This window comes from Augochlora pura, chromosome 5 (assembly GCF_028453695.1).
Source record: "Augochlora pura isolate Apur16 chromosome 5, APUR_v2.2.1, whole genome shotgun sequence".
In the NCBI taxonomy this organism is placed as follows: Eukaryota; Metazoa; Arthropoda; class Insecta; order Hymenoptera; family Halictidae; genus Augochlora; species Augochlora pura.
The window spans coordinates 2,489,186-2,505,647 of record NC_135776.1 but is presented as its reverse complement, the minus strand read 5'-3'; the positions used below and the strand labels follow the sequence as shown (position 1 = coordinate 2,505,647).

At 53.0% G+C, this 16,462-nt stretch overlaps 1 protein-coding gene across 9 annotated transcripts; it reads left to right on the top strand.

The window, feature by feature from the left end:
* Nucleotides 1-302: 302 nt before the first annotated feature.
* On the top strand, nt 303-16,385 carry Nompc (no mechanoreceptor potential C). 9 transcript variants are annotated; one of them, XM_078180403.1, is made up of 15 exons: nt 305-1,347; nt 1,428-1,529; nt 2,655-2,756; nt 3,363-3,479; nt 4,163-4,363; nt 4,427-4,810; nt 4,985-5,305; nt 5,378-6,605; nt 6,673-6,848; nt 6,923-7,351; nt 7,609-8,635; nt 15,185-15,312; nt 15,401-15,549; nt 15,827-15,962; nt 16,137-16,385. In XM_078180403.1, the coding sequence occupies exons 1-15, from the start codon at nt 1,015-1,017 to the stop codon at nt 16,347-16,349; spliced, it is 5,046 nt and encodes a 1,681-aa protein (XP_078036529.1). In that variant the 5' UTR covers nt 305-1,014; the 3' UTR covers nt 16,350-16,385. The 9 variants fall into 9 exon arrangements, 8 of the variants coding, with proteins under 8 accessions (XP_078036526.1, XP_078036530.1, XP_078036528.1 ...); XM_078180400.1 differs by lacking the exons at nt 15,185-15,312; nt 15,401-15,549; nt 15,827-15,962; nt 16,137-16,385 and adding exons at nt 9,229-9,342; nt 11,721-11,988; nt 12,327-13,550 and having other exon boundaries at nt 303-1,347; XM_078180404.1 differs by having other exon boundaries at nt 304-1,347; nt 15,827-16,230.
* Nucleotides 16,386-16,462: the final 77 nt, after the last annotated feature.

The window sequence follows — 16,462 nt, the reverse complement described above, 5'->3', positions numbered from 1 at the left end:
ATATCAGTTACATATTCAAAGTTTGGAAATATTGTAACAAACTCGGGCGTGAGTTATCTCTACCACTGAATGGCTACAACTCCTCGTAAAGAACCGTTTCGTTGATATCTGATTAATGAGCAAATTGAGATTGTAAATTGCCCAGACGTTACCCAAAGCGGCTAACCATCGGAAAACCCGGAAATCCATCTCGAGCGGATAAAGCTCCGAGGAAGCCGACGCAATGTAACAAAACCCGATGGCCGACAGGGGGGACGGCGTACGCAGCGTCAGACAAAAAACCAGGCGGTCAGAGGTGGTGGCCCGTGTAGGGCAGGGGTTTGTCAGGGTGATAAAGGTGGTAAATCGCGTCGACGGAGGAGGGCAGCGGTTAAAGTCTAAAACCGTCGGTGCCGAGATAGGTGGATGGCGTGCCTCGCGGGCCGCGCCGGAAGTCGCGTGTCGACGTCGACCATGCCACCACCGTACCAGCGTTTCTGCTCCCCACCCTGGCAGAGGGGTAGCATTGCCGGCTCGGCTGCTACCACCTCCGGTGGTTCGGCACCAATCCACCGGCGCATTTTCTTAGCTTCCGAGGAAGCGAGAGGCCTACGGTGGCCGGGTGGTTCAGCGGCGAAGAGAGACCGGCGAGGAAGACGCGAAGAGGACGCGGTTGTCCGTGATTGTTCGGTGAACCATCATCGCGCGGAGCTCTCTCTCTCTCTCTCTCGGTCGGCTCGGTAGCGTGACAGTGATTGGTCGATCCCTGTGTTCTTGGAGGGCCGAGCGGGTCGAGAGGGTCGAGGGAAGGCAACCCTCTCCGGCGAGCCCTCCGCTCTCGACGTCTTCAGACCCGGCAGGATAAACGCGGCGTTAACACGCGCGCGAGCCTCCGCGAGGCCTACAGTCTGTTTCGTTCTCGCGCGAAGTGGTGATCGATCCTTGGAACCGTTTCCTCGACGGCGAAGTGATCGGGAGGATCGCGAAGGATGTCCAGGGGGGGCTCTACGATGAGAGACCCGCGCAAGAGGAGCCATGAGCAGTAACAGCAAGAAGCCGTCGGCCGGCAAGGACGAAAAGAAGAGTCCGTCGAGCAAAGAGGAGAGCCCCGTGACAGCGAAGGATGACGCCGCAGGATCGTCCTCCGCAGGGAGCGCCGGAGGAGCAGCGAGCGCGGAGGGAACGCAGCCGGGAAGCAAGCCAGGATCGGCCGGGGCTACCGCCAGAGAGGCAGCGCAAAAGCTTCTCGGGCTTACCGCGCGCGGAGAATGGGCACCGGTGGACCAGCTCCTCAAATCTCTGGAGAAGACGGTGCAGAACGCTGGGGAGGATGGCACGCTGTCTCCTCTCGCCGGCGTCACCGACCCGGTTAGTCGGCGAACGACCCACGATCTAACGAACGATCTTCCGTCCGCCACGAATCTCACGACGATCCGTCTGATTTCCAGGCAACGGGCATGACGCCGCTGATGTGCGCCGTCAAAGACAATCGCTCCGGCCTGCTCGACAGGATGATAGAGCTGGGAGCGGACGTGGGCGCCAGGAACAACGCAAGTATCGCTGATTCGTTCCTCTCGAATCGGACACCTTGCCGCGAACTCGTTACCGCAAAGTGGACTAGCCCGATGCCTGCGGCAAGGTCTCCGTTTCGACTCGACCCTCTCGTCGTCGACTGGGGAGGGTAATTAGCTTCTCGTTTCGAGTACCAATCGCCACGCGTCCCTGTTATTTGCTTCTCTTCCGGCCGGGCGAGGCTGCGGCGAGCGGGTTGATCGTGGATTAGCGGAAATCAGGGTATTCCATCGATCGTCCGCGACGGGGTCCCCGTCGAATTCCATGAACGGCGCGGGTCAGTTTTCGTGCTCGCCGGGGACCCGGTCTCGGCGTCAGCTTTTAAAATAAGCCCGTGCCCGCGTTACGTGGCGGCGACACGTAATATTCAAGCGTCTGCGTGGCCGAGGCTGGTGCAGACCACGGAACGTGTACAGTTAACGATCTCCATGTAATCCGTGTACGAGTCGTATAGAGGAGGGTAGTAAGATCGCGTGAAGGAGGGCCAAGGCCAAGGGGTTCGCCGAGGCGGCGAGAAAGTAAGCGCGAGCAGCAAGTAGGCCGGCGAGTCACTAGGGCGAAAAAGTAGTCCGATCCTGGCCGATGATAACGCGGCTTTTTCCGATTCTATCGGCGCGTTTCTTCGCGGCCGTGGACGATGATTACAAGGCGACGCCCACGCTAACGGAACGACTTGCCCCGAGCCCTTGGCCAACGGAAACGGTCAGACGTAATTCCCCGTTACCGTGAATTCGTGGAATCTCGAAAGCCAGGGGTTACACGCTCGCCTCCGTTACGTTGCATTACGGCTAACGAGGCTAATCGCGAAGTCGAGGGAATCACCGGCCCCACCCATCGCTCGGTTTTCCGAATCGCTCGATCCCAGCGGGAACGTTCGTTTTATTCTGGGCGCGGCAGAAAGCGATTTATAACTTCGGTTTCCATACCCTGCCGCACCAGACCCCAGGAATCTTGCCGATTTATACCCCGTCCCCGACTATGACCCCGTACGCGATTCCGCTCGATACCGCGCTAGGAACCGCGAACGCTGGATGGAAGCGGACCGTCGATCATCCCCGCCAACGATTTCTTGCCCTCACGGAATCGCTGCCCGTTTGTCACAGGACAATTACAATGCTCTGCACATCGCCGCCATGTACTCCAGGGAGGACGTCGTCAAGCTGCTGCTGTCGAAGAGGGGCGTCGATCCCTACGCCACCGGCGGGGTACGATGTCTCCGATTCACTCTTATTTGTTCTTAAACTCTCGAGACCCCCTATCCTTCCTAGGAACCGTTGTCCGATCTATCGGTACACTGAAACGTACAGAGCCATTGCAATTTCATTGGTCACGCGGTCAAGTTGGCATTAAATTAAGATATCTGGCTCGCGACCATATCGATCGAGACCAACCACCTTGGACTACCAATTGCTCCTTTAACTTCCATTCGAATGGATTTCCATGTCTCCATTTTTTAACCTTCTCTTGCCTGGATTCGAGAGCCAGTCTTTTCGGTAACTAAACTTTCAGATCAATCCCGTCGGTATTACTGAAATGAACAACGCTATAAGAATTTGATTCGTGACTGGATGAAGTTATCGTTGATTTAAGAAATTCAACCTTGAGGCCGACTACCTTGGGCTACCAAATTGCTTTTGAATTTCGATGCCTGCAATAAAAATCGCGGCTTTGCTACCACAAAAGGTGGGACGATCCTCGAGGCATCCCACAAATTTTCTTGACCCCGATGGGGATAACGGTTCAGGCCATAAAGAATGGTGGTCCAAGGGCTGAGGAACGGCGCACTGAACGTCCGAAATGTTTGAGCACAGCCAAGACAGCAGACCGCGGTGCACCTGGTGGCTTCGAGGCAAACGGGGACCGCGACTTCGATCCTCAGAGCGCTATTGGCCGCCGCCGGACGGGACATCAGGCTGAAAGTCGACGGGGTAAGATTAGAACCTCCCTTGCGACACCCCCAATGAATTGCGTAATCTTACGAGCCGAGGATACTCTCCGATCCGGGGTCGCGGAGGGGAACGTTTTCCACGGCGCTAGGCGCTGCCGATGCTCCCGATTCTCTCGGCCACGTTTCTCGCGTGACGCGAATCATGCCCCGGGAATATCACTGCCTGGCACCGAACAGCTGTCATAATTCTCCTGCCGGGTTCTTCTTCTCTTGCCTCCACCCTCCAGCCCATTTCCCATCCGTTCCCCCCTTTCCTGTCCTACACACCGCACAACTTTCCTAATGTTCTCGTTCTTTGTCTCGTAAACGAGCGAGGGACTCGGGCGATTCCGCTCGCCTACGTCGATTTTTACCTCCTCGTACCCTACGACCACGGCTATTTATGAAAATCGTAGCCGCCTCTTCTTTGCCCCCCCGAGAAACGATCCAGCGAGATCATAAATACTGGCCGCGTACATCTCTCGAGAACGACCCTGATTGGCACCATCTGTGCATACTTATAGTACAATTTTTTAAAATTATTTTTATTACAGAATTTTTACTCGTAGAATCATTCTGTAAAATACTAGTAAATTAATCCAGGATACCTCGAGCTAAGGTAATATCGATACAATTCAATGAATACCGAGGCCTGTAAGCGGCACGCGCTTTAACTTGTCGCAGAAAGGGAAGATCCCGCTGTTGTTGGCGGTGGAAGCTGGTAATCAGTCGATGTGTCGAGAGCTGCTGGCACAACAGGCGCCGGATCAGCTTCGTGCCACCACGCCAACCGGGGACTCGGCTCTTCACCTAGCGGCCAGGAGAAGGGACATCGACATGGTGCGGATACTGGTCGACTACGGGGCGACGGTGGACATGCAAAACGTAGGTGTTGAGAGGCACTCCTCCGCGAATGGAAGTTGGAAACCGTTCTCGACGCGTTTTCAGGGCGACGGGCAAACGGCGCTGCACATCGCTAGCGCGGAGGGCGACGAGACCCTTGTCAAATATTTCTACGGGGTGAGAGCGTCCGCCTCTATCACCGACCACCAGGATCGCACTCCCATGCACCTGGCGGCCGAGTACGGGCACGCGTCCATAATTGAATTGCTGGCTGACAAGTTCAAAGCCAGCATATTCGAGAGGACGAAGGACGGGTCCACGCTGATGCACATCGCCTCGTTGAACGGCCACTCGGAGTGCGCGACGATGCTCTTCAAGAAGGGCGTCTACTTGCATATGCCGAACAAGAGGGGCGCCAGGTCGATTCACACGGCCGCCAAGTACGGGCATGTCGGCATCATAAGCACCCTGCTTCAGCGTGGTGAGAAGGTATGCCGGTCCGACTCCATCGACGTTCGAACTCTAAATCAAAAGTACGATGCTTGGTCAGTCTTAATACTCAAAGTTTTCAAATCTTTACCAACGACTGAAAAAACCTTTTTGATATGGTTCATCCAATAGTTCTGCATTTCCTTAGTTAATTAACGCTACGAAAAAATTTAGGTGGACGCAACAACCAACGACAACTACACGGCCCTGCACATAGCGGTGGAGAACGCCAAACCGGCGGTGGTGGAAACGCTGTTGGGCTACGGAGCAGAGGTGCACGTTAGGGGTGGAAAGATGCGAGAGACTCCTCTGCACATAGCAGCAAGGGTGCCCGACGGCGACAGATGCGCGTTGATGTTGCTGAAGTCCGGAGCAGGTCCGAATCTAACGACGGACGACGGCCAGACACCGGTGCACGTAGCGGCGAGCCACGGGAACCTGGCTACGTTGCTGCTGCTGCTGGAGAATGGCGGGGATCCGATGTACAAGTCCAAGGTAAACGGAGTTCCTTCTCCTCTCGATAGATCGTCGGTGGTTGCAGTTCCGTGACGCTTGGCTATCCCTTAGAACGGAGAGACGCCGCTGCACTTGGCCTGCAGGGGCTGCAAGGCCGACGTGGTGCGGCACTTGATCCAGTTCGTGAAGGAGAAGAAGGGCCCGGAAATAGCCACCGCCTACGTCAACAGCGTGACGAACGAGGGGGCGAGCGCTCTACATTACGCCGCTCAGATCGAGCCGTCGGAAGTGAAGACACCCGGGGACGACCGAGCAGTGGTTCGTGCCCTGCTCGAGGGCGGGGCGGACGTGTCCCTGCAAACGAAGCAGGCACAGGAGTCGGCGTTCCATCATTGCGCGCTGGCCGGCAACAACGAGGTGCTGTCCGAGATGATAAGTGGCATGTCGGCCACCGAGGTGCAGAAGGCCTTGAACAGGCAGAGCGCGGTTGGCTGGACGCCTTTGCTGATCGCGGCGCACAGAGGACACATGGAGCTCGTGACGAATCTGCTGGCGAACCACGCCAGGGTGGACGTGTTCGATCTTGAAGGCAGATCGGCCCTTCACCTGGCCGCGGAACACGGCTACCTGCAGGTCTGCGACGCTTTGCTGGCCAACAAGGCGTTCATCAACTCGAAGTCCAGGGTCGGAAGAACCGCGTTGCACTTGGCAGCGATGAACGGGTACTCGCATCTGGTCAAGTTCCTCATACAGGATCACGGAGCCGCTATAGACGTCCTCACCCTGCGGAAGCAGACTCCTCTACATCTGGCAGCGGGCGCAGGCCAGTTAGAAGTCTGCAAGCTTCTGTTGGAGCTGGGAGCCAGCATCGACGCAACGGATGATCAAGGACAGAAACCCATCCACGCTGCAGCGATGAACAATTACGCCGAAGTGGCACAGCTGTTTTTACAAAGGCATCCGAGTCTGGTGATGGCTTGCACCAAGGACGGCAACACTTGCGCGCATATTGCGGCGATGCAGGGCAGCGTGCGCGTGATAGAGGAGCTGATGAAGTTCGATCGCCAGGGGGTGATCTCCGCGAGGAACAAGCTGACGGAGGCTACGCCGCTTCAACTGGCTGCCGAAGGTGGACACGCGGAGGTCGTCAAGGCTTTGGTAAGAGCCGGCGCGTCCTGTGCCGATGAGAATCGTGCCGGGTTCACCGCGGTGCATCTAGCGGCGCAGCACGGGCACGGTCAAGTCCTTGAAGTGATGAGGTCATCCACCTCCCTGCGAATATCTAGCAAGAAACTAGGCGTCACTGCTCTCCACGTTGCCGCCTACTTTGGCCAAGCTGGTAGATCATCCACCTGAAAGCATACTAATCAGAAACCTGTTCTCTTCTCAAACCACTAAACTTTCAGATACCGTGCGCGAGTTGCTGACCCACGTGCCAGGCACGGTCAAGTCCGATCCTCCGACGGGTGGTACCCTGGTCGGTGAGCTGGGTACAGAGTCCGGGATGACACCGTTGCACCTGGCCGCATATTCGGGCAACGAGAACGTGGTGCGACTGCTGCTGAACTCTGCCGGTGTCCAGGTACCTGAAAAAAGTGAAACTGTTTAGAACGATCGAGGGATCGGGCATTCTAATGCCGATACACTTACCCGAAGGTCGAAGCAGCCACCACGGAGAACGGCTTCAACCCCCTGCACTTGGCCTGCTTCGGAGGACACATCACGGTGGTGGGTCTGCTGTTGAGCAGGTCCGCGGAGCTGCTGCACAGCTCGGATCGGTACGGGAAGACCGGGCTGCACATCGCGGCGACTCACGGCCATTATCAGATGGTGGAGGTGCTGTTGGGTCAGGGCGCGGAGATAAACGCGACGGACAAAAACGGGTGGACGCCTCTGCATTGCGCGGCTCGCGCCGGCTACCTGGACGTCGTGAAATTGCTGGTGGAAAGCGGAGCCTCGCCGAAAAGCGAGACGAACTTGGGCAGCGCGCCGATATGGTTCGCCGCCTCGGAGGGCCACAACGACGTGCTCAAGTACTTGATGGAGAAGGAGCACGATACCTACGCTCTGATGGACGATAAGAGGGTGAGCTTTCCTCGCAGCACCCGGCCTCTCTATCCGGAAACCCGAGACCGCCGCGCTGTCGATTGCCGCAACGGAATTCAAAAAGTTTCGACGCGAGCAACGATCATCGGGCCAATAAATTTTCGGGCGAACGGTCACGTTAGATAGGTCGCACGCGATCCTTTGTCCCTCCCCCGACCGCGCGTCACCCCCTCCCCCCTCCCTGTTAAACGGTATTCCGTGATGAAGTCCGATCGAAACCCCGTTGGTCGTTTCAGTTCGTCTATAACATGATGGTCTGCAGTAAGAGCAACAACAACAGGCCGATCGAGGAGTTCGTGCTGGTGTCACCGGCACCGGTAGACACGGCCGCCAAGCTGTCTAACATCTACATGAAACTGTCGGAGAAGGAGAAGGAGAGAGCGAAGGACTTGATCGCGGCCGGCAAGCAGTGCGAGGCGATGGCCACGGAGCTGCTGGCCCTAGCGGCCGGCGCCGACTCGGCTGGTAGGATCCTGACGTCCATGGACCGTAGGAACGTGGAATTCCTGGACGTTCTGATCGAGAACGAGCAGAAGGAGGTGATCGCGCACACGGTGGTGCAGAGGTATCTCCAGGAGCTCTGGCAAGGCAGCCTGAACTGGAACGCGTTCAGAACGATCCTCTTGTTCATCGCGTTCCTCGTCTGCCCGCCCGTATGGGTGGTGTTCGCTCTTCCGCTCGGGCACAAGTACAACAACGTTCCCATCATCAAGTTCATGTCGTACCTCACGTCCCACATCTATCTGATGGTCTTCCTTTTGCTGGTCGGCATTATTCCTATCTACCCGGTGGTCAGGGCGAGCCTGTTGCCCTACTGGTACGAATGGTGTCTGCTGGTGATGCTGTCCGGGTTGCTGCTGTTCGAGCTGACCAACCCGAGCGACAAAAGCGGCCTGGGCTGGATCAAGCTGGCGGTGTTGCTGTTCGGTATCTTCGGGGTCGCTTTTCACTTGATGGGCTTCGTGATCGTCCAACGACCCTACTGGCCCACACTGCTGTACCTCAGAAACCAATTGTTCGCCCTGAGCTTCCTGCTGGCCTGCGTACAGATCCTCGACTTTCTGTCGTTCCACCATCTGTTCGGCCCGTGGGCGATCATTATCGGGAACCTGATGAAGGATCTCGCGAGGTTCCTCGCGGTCCTGGCCATCTTCGTGTTCGGCTTCTCGATGCATTTCGTGGCGTTGAACCAGGCGTTCAAGAACCAATCGATCCAGGACGCCCGTAACGAGGACAAGAAGAAGAAGGGCGCCTTCTACGACGGTAAGTTCGACACGCACGTGAATATATCCTTTAGACGGTAAACGAGAGAGGGAAACCGAGTGGGAGTATTCGAGAACCCCTCGCTTTGCCCGACCCGTGTCTCTTCTTCTGATCCCTCGGATACGATCTCGAGCACAGCCGCTCTGCAATCGGGAAAAAAAAAAAGATAAACGAAAGAAAGCCTTAACGAGATGATAAAGACCGAGAAAAAAAAATGTCCTGCAGCGCGATCGATGGCGCCGTGAACATGCGACACGCGCGAGTACACGAATTATGCGCCCACGAGAGAACAATCAGGCCGTACACGCCTGTGCGTTTTCGAGAGAATACTTTTCCTCACCCCCGATACACCCAAGCCCCCCCCCCCCCGCGACCGCCTCGACTTTCGAACGAGTTTCGAACGTAAGCGGCACACGATTGGTTCGTCGTCGATCGTGATTGATACGCGTAAGAGGATCGGCTGAGAGAATCGTCGCTGCTCTCCCGACCAATTATTGACTCGTGAATCGTGCTACGAAAGTAAATAAATAAAATATGCCTCGTGTTAACATCGAGAATGAACGCATCATAACCGGTTGAATTGCAATGAATAGATTTGTTGGCCAATGTTACGGAATGGATGATGGAGACGCCGTCGACGGCGCCTCCTCGTCGCTACGGCCGCTACAAGAAAAAGAATGAGTGTTGTGACGATAACTCCCGAGATAGTAAGTTTTGCCGATATGGGACCGTCTTAACGAGACGCCGCAACCGGAAACCAGAACGCGAAATGAATGGCAATGGCACGTGCACAACGGAATGCAGGACACGATTCTTCTTGGTGTCGTACCGTCTGCATTGTGCGTTCGCCGGATGTGTGTTGCCTGCTGGGACTGCTGCCTGATATTCCAATCAACGGAAATTTTAATTATATGTGTATATATATATGTACATGTATACATATATACATATAATTTTTGCAACGACGCGAGAAATGTTTGTCACTAAAGCGCCCGTAACCCCAGCTGCGATTCGGCCTTCCTGTCCGCCCACACACCTTGCCCAACACACCCACGCCGCCCCTAAATGCTAGACACTTGTTACAACCTCTGAACCTTCAAGATTATTATCGTAATTGCTACCGTTCCGTGCGCGAATCTCTTCGCACAGACGATCGGTAATCATCGAATAGAGCCATTAAGCGGACTACGAATTTTATGTATTCGTCGATGGAACTTTAAAGAGATGAAACAGTCGACGAATCGATGCGTTTAAGCGCGCGTATAAAAATAGTGGGTATAAAACTCGTCCATTAACGCTGTCGAAGAATAATTATGAGTGTGCGCTAGAAATCATAGCGATAAAGACGCGATCGATAATAAAGTGAGATTATACGTTCAGATTACGAGGGTCTGGCATTTATGGACGGTAGAGTTTTCTGTTGGTCCATAGATCCGAGGAAAGTGAAACGGTCCGGGAGCCCGAATCACGGCTGCTCAGTGTCCACGGTTGAATCTCGGGCTCGAGACGATCGAGAATCGAGACTGTCAGGGTGGCCATCGAGCGGGTACGGCGACCACTGCCGGCTTGTTACGTATCTCACGGGGGCGCCAATCGAGCGCGCGTTTCTCCACAGCCTCTGTTGTGCATCGTTCTGCATTTCTCTGAACTTACGTGTTTCCATCATATTTATTATAAAAGAGCAATTTGTTGTTTTTCCTCGTGCTGTTTCGAGTCTTGCGCAATGCGTGTTCTCTGTGTGTCACCAATCGGCCCGAGCACGGCTCGGATGTCGGACATCGGAGCGATGGGCTTCGTATATCATCGTTTTGATCTCCGGACGTAGCCGAACCGGACCCGACTAGCACACTTCAACCAGATACCTTCAATCATCACCCTTGCGACCCGAACTCCCGCAACCTCGTCTCCCATCTGGATTCCCAATAGATGTTTCCGGACTTGTTCCCGCGGTCGCTCTCCGTTGTTTCGTCGACGATCCCGCGGAGAAGCAGCGAAGCGTCCGAATCTTTACTTTGTCTCTCCTTGCATGCGCACGGTAAATAGTTCTATTTCTGCGTACGTGTATGTTCGCGGCGAACATTTAACTAAAAAGAAAAAAAAGAAAAAGTGAGACAATGGAATGATGAAAAGAAAGAACCGAATGTGGGGAAAGCAGGATGGGAGAAGATGGGAGAAAGAAAGAGCGAGCGAGAGAGAGAGAGTGAGTGAGAGAGAAAGGGGGCAAAAGACAACACGGTTCGTCGTCTGCATGCTGCATCTCATCGTCCGGAGCAAACGAATCGATTGTTGCGTCGAGTTCCGGAGAACCGGGTTAGAGAAGAGCATCCGGACCGATCGATTACGTACACAGTCACACGGCAGCAGATATACACACCTACGCTCTCGGAACGTACAAAACACAACACGCACACGTACACACACACCCACACCGATACACACGAGCTTTTTGTAGATCGAGCCGATGCATCCCCGCGAACTTGCTCGTAGCGGACAACTTGCGCCAAAACGAGGGAGAAACAAACGACGGAAAAAGTCTGTACGCAACGGATCGGATCAAACAATTAGAAAAACAAAAACAAAAAAGTACAGAAAACAGCAAAAAAAAAACAGCATATCGATAGATGTGCATCTATGTAATCAAGTTGTTAGACGACACCCGAAAGTTACACGACGTGGATCGAAGCTCACGGAACGTCCGGCATGCATCCAACGTTATATTCGCAAGCATGGCCAGTCTCTGTATTAGCATGAGCATGTTCGTTCAGTACGTTCATCGTTCGTTCGTTCGTTCGTTCGATCGATCGATCGTTCGTTCGATCGTTCTCGTTCGTTTACTTACTATAATGTGCGTATGATATATAACACCACCCGCATCCATACATAGCGAGCCCACCACCAGTAGCCAGCCTGTCTAAACGGCACGAAGCAAACAGCAACAATCAATCAAAGTATAACAAAGTAACAAAAAAAAAAGTAAAAAAAAAAAACAATACGCAAGTCACGAGAGAAAACCGTGAAAAAAACAATAGCAAAACAAACAGCCAAAATACCAAAGAACCATATGTGTGTGTGCCTCGAATTCCAGTAAAGATGAACCCGGTACTCGCCTTCGAGTACCTGTTCTTCGCCGTCTTTGGCCAGACGACCCACGGCGAGCTGAAGGTCGAGACCAATCAGCCGCAGTGGACCTCGGTCCTCTTCAAGCTGACCTTCGGCGTATACATGTTGGTCTCGGTAGTCGTATTAATTAATCTGCTGATCGCGATGATGAGCGACACCTACCAGAGGATACAGGCGCAATCGGACATTGAGTGGAAATACGGGCTGAGTAAACTGATCCGAAACATGCACAGGTAAGCCTCCAACGGGCGAACGGGTATATCGTTTCGAGGCCGATATCGGATCCCCGCCGCGCTCGAATCGGAATTTAAATATCCATCCACGCACGAAATATATCGCTTCCGCGGGACGCATATACGCACGTATATGGGTTGGCGATGCTGTCCGATGCGAATGCCATGTACACACCCCCTAACCGTATACATAATATAGTCCTATAGACATAGATAGATCTCTCTCGTCGAGTGTGCGTCGTTGTTACCGACAACCGCGGCCGCGTCTCTCGTCAAGTAGCTCACTTAGAACCACCGAAATCTGCGGGATAGGCTGGACACGCGATTCCGTGTTGCAGAACGACCACCGCTCCGTCGCCCCTAAACTTGCTCACTACATGGATCGTGTACTTCATCAAGGTGTGCAAGCAACGGGCCGCCAAACGTAAACGACCCTCGCTGGTCCACATGATGGGGTTACAGCGGGCCGGTCGACTATCGCCGAGGTCCAAGATGGGCGCCAAATGGCTGGCCAAAGTGAAAAAGGGCCAAGTCAGACCGAAAGACAGCGTCGCCCTGTCTGTGGTGCATTTGAGCCCGCTCGGCAGCCAGTTGTCCTTCAATAGCGCGACCAGGATCGAGAGCGTGGTCGACTGGGACTCGATCCGAAAAAAATACTTGGCACTGACCGGGAACGAACCCGAGAAAGAGGCCGACAAAGACGAGAAGGACGAGGACAACGAGAACGAGGAGGAGAACGGACCAACGGCCACCAACTCGTCCACGGTGCCGGCCACCTCCACGCCGCCCACGTAGAGGAACCGGCGACCTCGGCCTCGGAAATCACGGAAGTTCGATCCACCGTCGCGAACTTACGATCCGTAAACCTTATCGAACGCGATGCCCCATAGAGACACTCTCCGAAAAAGAGCCGACAACATCCATCATAGGTAACGTCTTCGGTAGAGCTTCGAACTCTTCAAGATCGTTGTCGAGATAGAGCCAAGCAGGTGTTTCGTTTTTTACGTAAGTAACGTCGGCAATACCGAGGCCTCTTCGCAATATCGTGCGTCCAACGTTGACCCAGCATGTCTCCTCTTCTCGGACTGCGCTTCAAGGTCCTTTAAGGCCGTCCAAAGTCCCGAGCAGTTATCCCACGTGCTAAAAGAGAGCGTTGATTAATGGGAAGTCGCGAACGCATCCCCTAATTTAAGACACCGTAACATTCAACGTCGTTAGGCGACGTTCGATCGCGTTCTAGCCGATTTAGCTGAATTATTACACACGCCACCCAACCTCCTCACATCCCCATACAATACATAAACCGAACATTGCTAATACGTACCAAACCACCCACAACATACAGACAAGCCATTGCATTATATGAAGCCGGCCGCGGTGCAACAGACTTTTCACAAGACATATCGTTCCCACGTATTTCCAGTCAGGATGAGTCCCGTACTGGCCGTTGAGTTATTGTTCTTCGCCATCTTCGGTCAGACGACCCACGAACAGTTCAAGGTTGAAACAGTGCAGCCCGATTGGACCAGGGTGCTCTTCAAGCTCACCTTCGGCATTTACATGCTGGTTTCGGTGGTCGTGCTGATTAATCTGCTAATCGCCATGATGAGCGATACGTACCAGCGGATACAGGCTCAGTCCGACATCGAGTGGAAGTACGGATTGAGTAAACTCGTTAGGAACATGCACAGGTAAGAGGGGGAGACCCCGGTGTTCCCTCCGAGTCTTCCAAGTACCGAGCGTTCTCTTGCATGTCCGCGAATATCGCGATTCCTCGTCCAATTATCCGCCTAACCCGGCCGATTTTCTCATTCTCCCCCCGTGCACCCCTTAATTCACCCGATCTCGCGTTTGTCGATGCGCAGGACAAGCACAGCGCCGTCCCCATTGAATCTTCTTACCACCTGGATGGCGTACCTGTACAAGGTGTGCAAGAAACGCGCCGCGAATAAGCAACGACCGTCTCTGGTACGCCTGATGGGCGGGCTACAGAGAGACACGCTATCGCCGCGGTCCAGAATGGGCGCCAAGTGGCTGTCCAAAGTGAAGAAGACTCAGGTGGGGCACAAGGACAGCGTCGCGTTGTCGGTCGTCCACCTGAGCCCCCTCGGCAGCCAGCTGTCGTTCAGTAACGCCGTCAGAATTGACAACGTCGTCGACTGGGAAGCGGTCAGAAAGAAGTACCGTGATCTATACGGCGAGACGGTCGAGAAACACGCCGAGGAATCGAAAGAGGAACACGAGACGGTCGCGGCCACCTTCGAAAACTCGCTGGTTATCGTGCCAACCGAAAATCAGCCTGCGCCGGGAACCACCGTTCCATGAACTATCGGCGTCGTTGATTTCCAACGAAGACAGCGTGTACAGTCTCATCCCGTACGAATCTTTCTTATCGAAATAAACGTCCCGATCGGATCGCTGTGTGGTTCTAAATTACCAGCTACCTGCCTCATCCCGTCTCGCGTAACGACTATCGTGTTCCGGGCGCTTCACAAATATGATAATTGTTACAGTAACATCATTTCTCGACGCAGTCCTGCAGCTTCTCGTGGCATAAAAGTCTCTTTGAGATTGAAAAAAAAACGAATGAAAACCGCGCGTGCGTCTCAAGGAAGCGACCAAGAACATATCGTGAATGATTCAAGACAGAGGACACACACTGAAAACTGATGTTACTGTGATCATAGTGCGGATGATCGTTGAATCACCTCGTACAAAAAGACGGTACTAGTCCAGCGGCTAGTATCTGCGCACAAGTCACGCCTTGAATGTCCGATTGATCAGCAAAGGAAGCAACTCCTCGGATTGCAAACAGGAAAAGATCCCTGCAGAGTGTCTGCACGTGTGCATGCTGGCTGGCCCAACCATCACGACGCTTGTAATCTCTCGTGTTCGCGAGATGGTTTTCGCGGAATCGATGTGTGAACCGATCGTCGATTGTTAACACGCATTCTTCATCGCTAGATCATATCCTCTCGACTCGACTTTCATGCGTACGCCGTTCGAACACGTTCGAAATTCATCGCGGACCATTCATTCACTTCATTCTCTCGTCCTATCATCCTTCCCTTCCGCCGCATGCGTCTCAATCGCTGGATCTCCGAGACCTGAAATAGAAACTCTGGTATCATTCTCGTATTTGGAATTTTAATGAGGATTCATGGGAGACTTAGAGCTTTTGGTTACATTCTTTCAGTGAAAGTGAATCCCATTGATATTACGGAAAATCTGTTCTTCGCCATTTTCGGCCAAAAGGACACGGACGACTTCACGATGTCGCTAAAGCGAAAGCTGCAACCGAGCTGGACCATATATCTATTTAAGGTCAGGACAACCCTCGTGGAAAGTGATCTCGGGCTACCGCAATTAGACGGTTCAATGATTCAATGATCGCCTGATAATGTTCCGGCAGGTATCGTTCTCTCTGTACATGTTGGTTAGCGTGATAGTACTGATCAATCTGTTGATCGCGATGATGTCCGACACGTACCAGAACATCCAGTCGCAGAGCGACATCGAGTGGAAATACGGGCTTAGCAAGCTCATTCGCAAGATGCAAAAGTAAGTAGAAGGTATACACGATCAATAGCGTCTTGATAACGAGCGAGCAATCGACCCGGTGAAAATGCTAAAAGGTTCCGTAAATGGATTAAACAGATCAAGTCACGTAACAGAGGAATATTTCCTTGTCGATTAATGACAGTCGATTGAATCTTTCATTGCAATCCTGCGAATTGTCGAGTCGTCTTCTGCAGTCGCTAGAAACACAAATACGATTTGTAGGATATTATAATACACTATTGTGAATAGAAAATGTTAGAGGCTGTCTTTTTTTAAGAACAAAAACAGCACCGTCACCGTTGAACCTCTTTTCCTCTTGGATCACGTATATCGTGAGATTTTGCACAGCGCAGCGACGTCGTGAGCGCAAGACGGGCGCGATGCGCTTATTCACAAGCCATCCGTTTCTTCAGGTATGGAAAATGCTAATACGTTGACTACCGAACCAGAGTCCTAAGATGTCCCACGAAGATTAATCAGTTTAACTAATGAAATCAGAATAGAAATGAATTTATAGACCACACGATAGTCAACGTGTTTAAAAAAAAACCATGAAATAATTACTCACAATTTGGCTTTCCCTATAGGATAACGGAATATCTCCCCAGCAACGCGATGCCATCAATTTTCCTTTACTTAGATCTAGCCCATTGGAAAGTCAATTATCTTTAAAGGATTCGTCGAGGATTGAGAACGTTGTCGAATGGGACATGGTGAGACGAAAGTATAGAGCACTGTTTGGGGACGAGACAGAGAAACCTCTTCCAGAAGACTCATCTGCGATCAACGATAAATTTTAACTGGTTTTATACACCATTTTCCTGATAATTAGGAACACTGTAGAGTCACAATGTACTTTATCACAGGAATTCTTTATACCTTCTATTTTATATCTGTTTTTATTTTACTACTG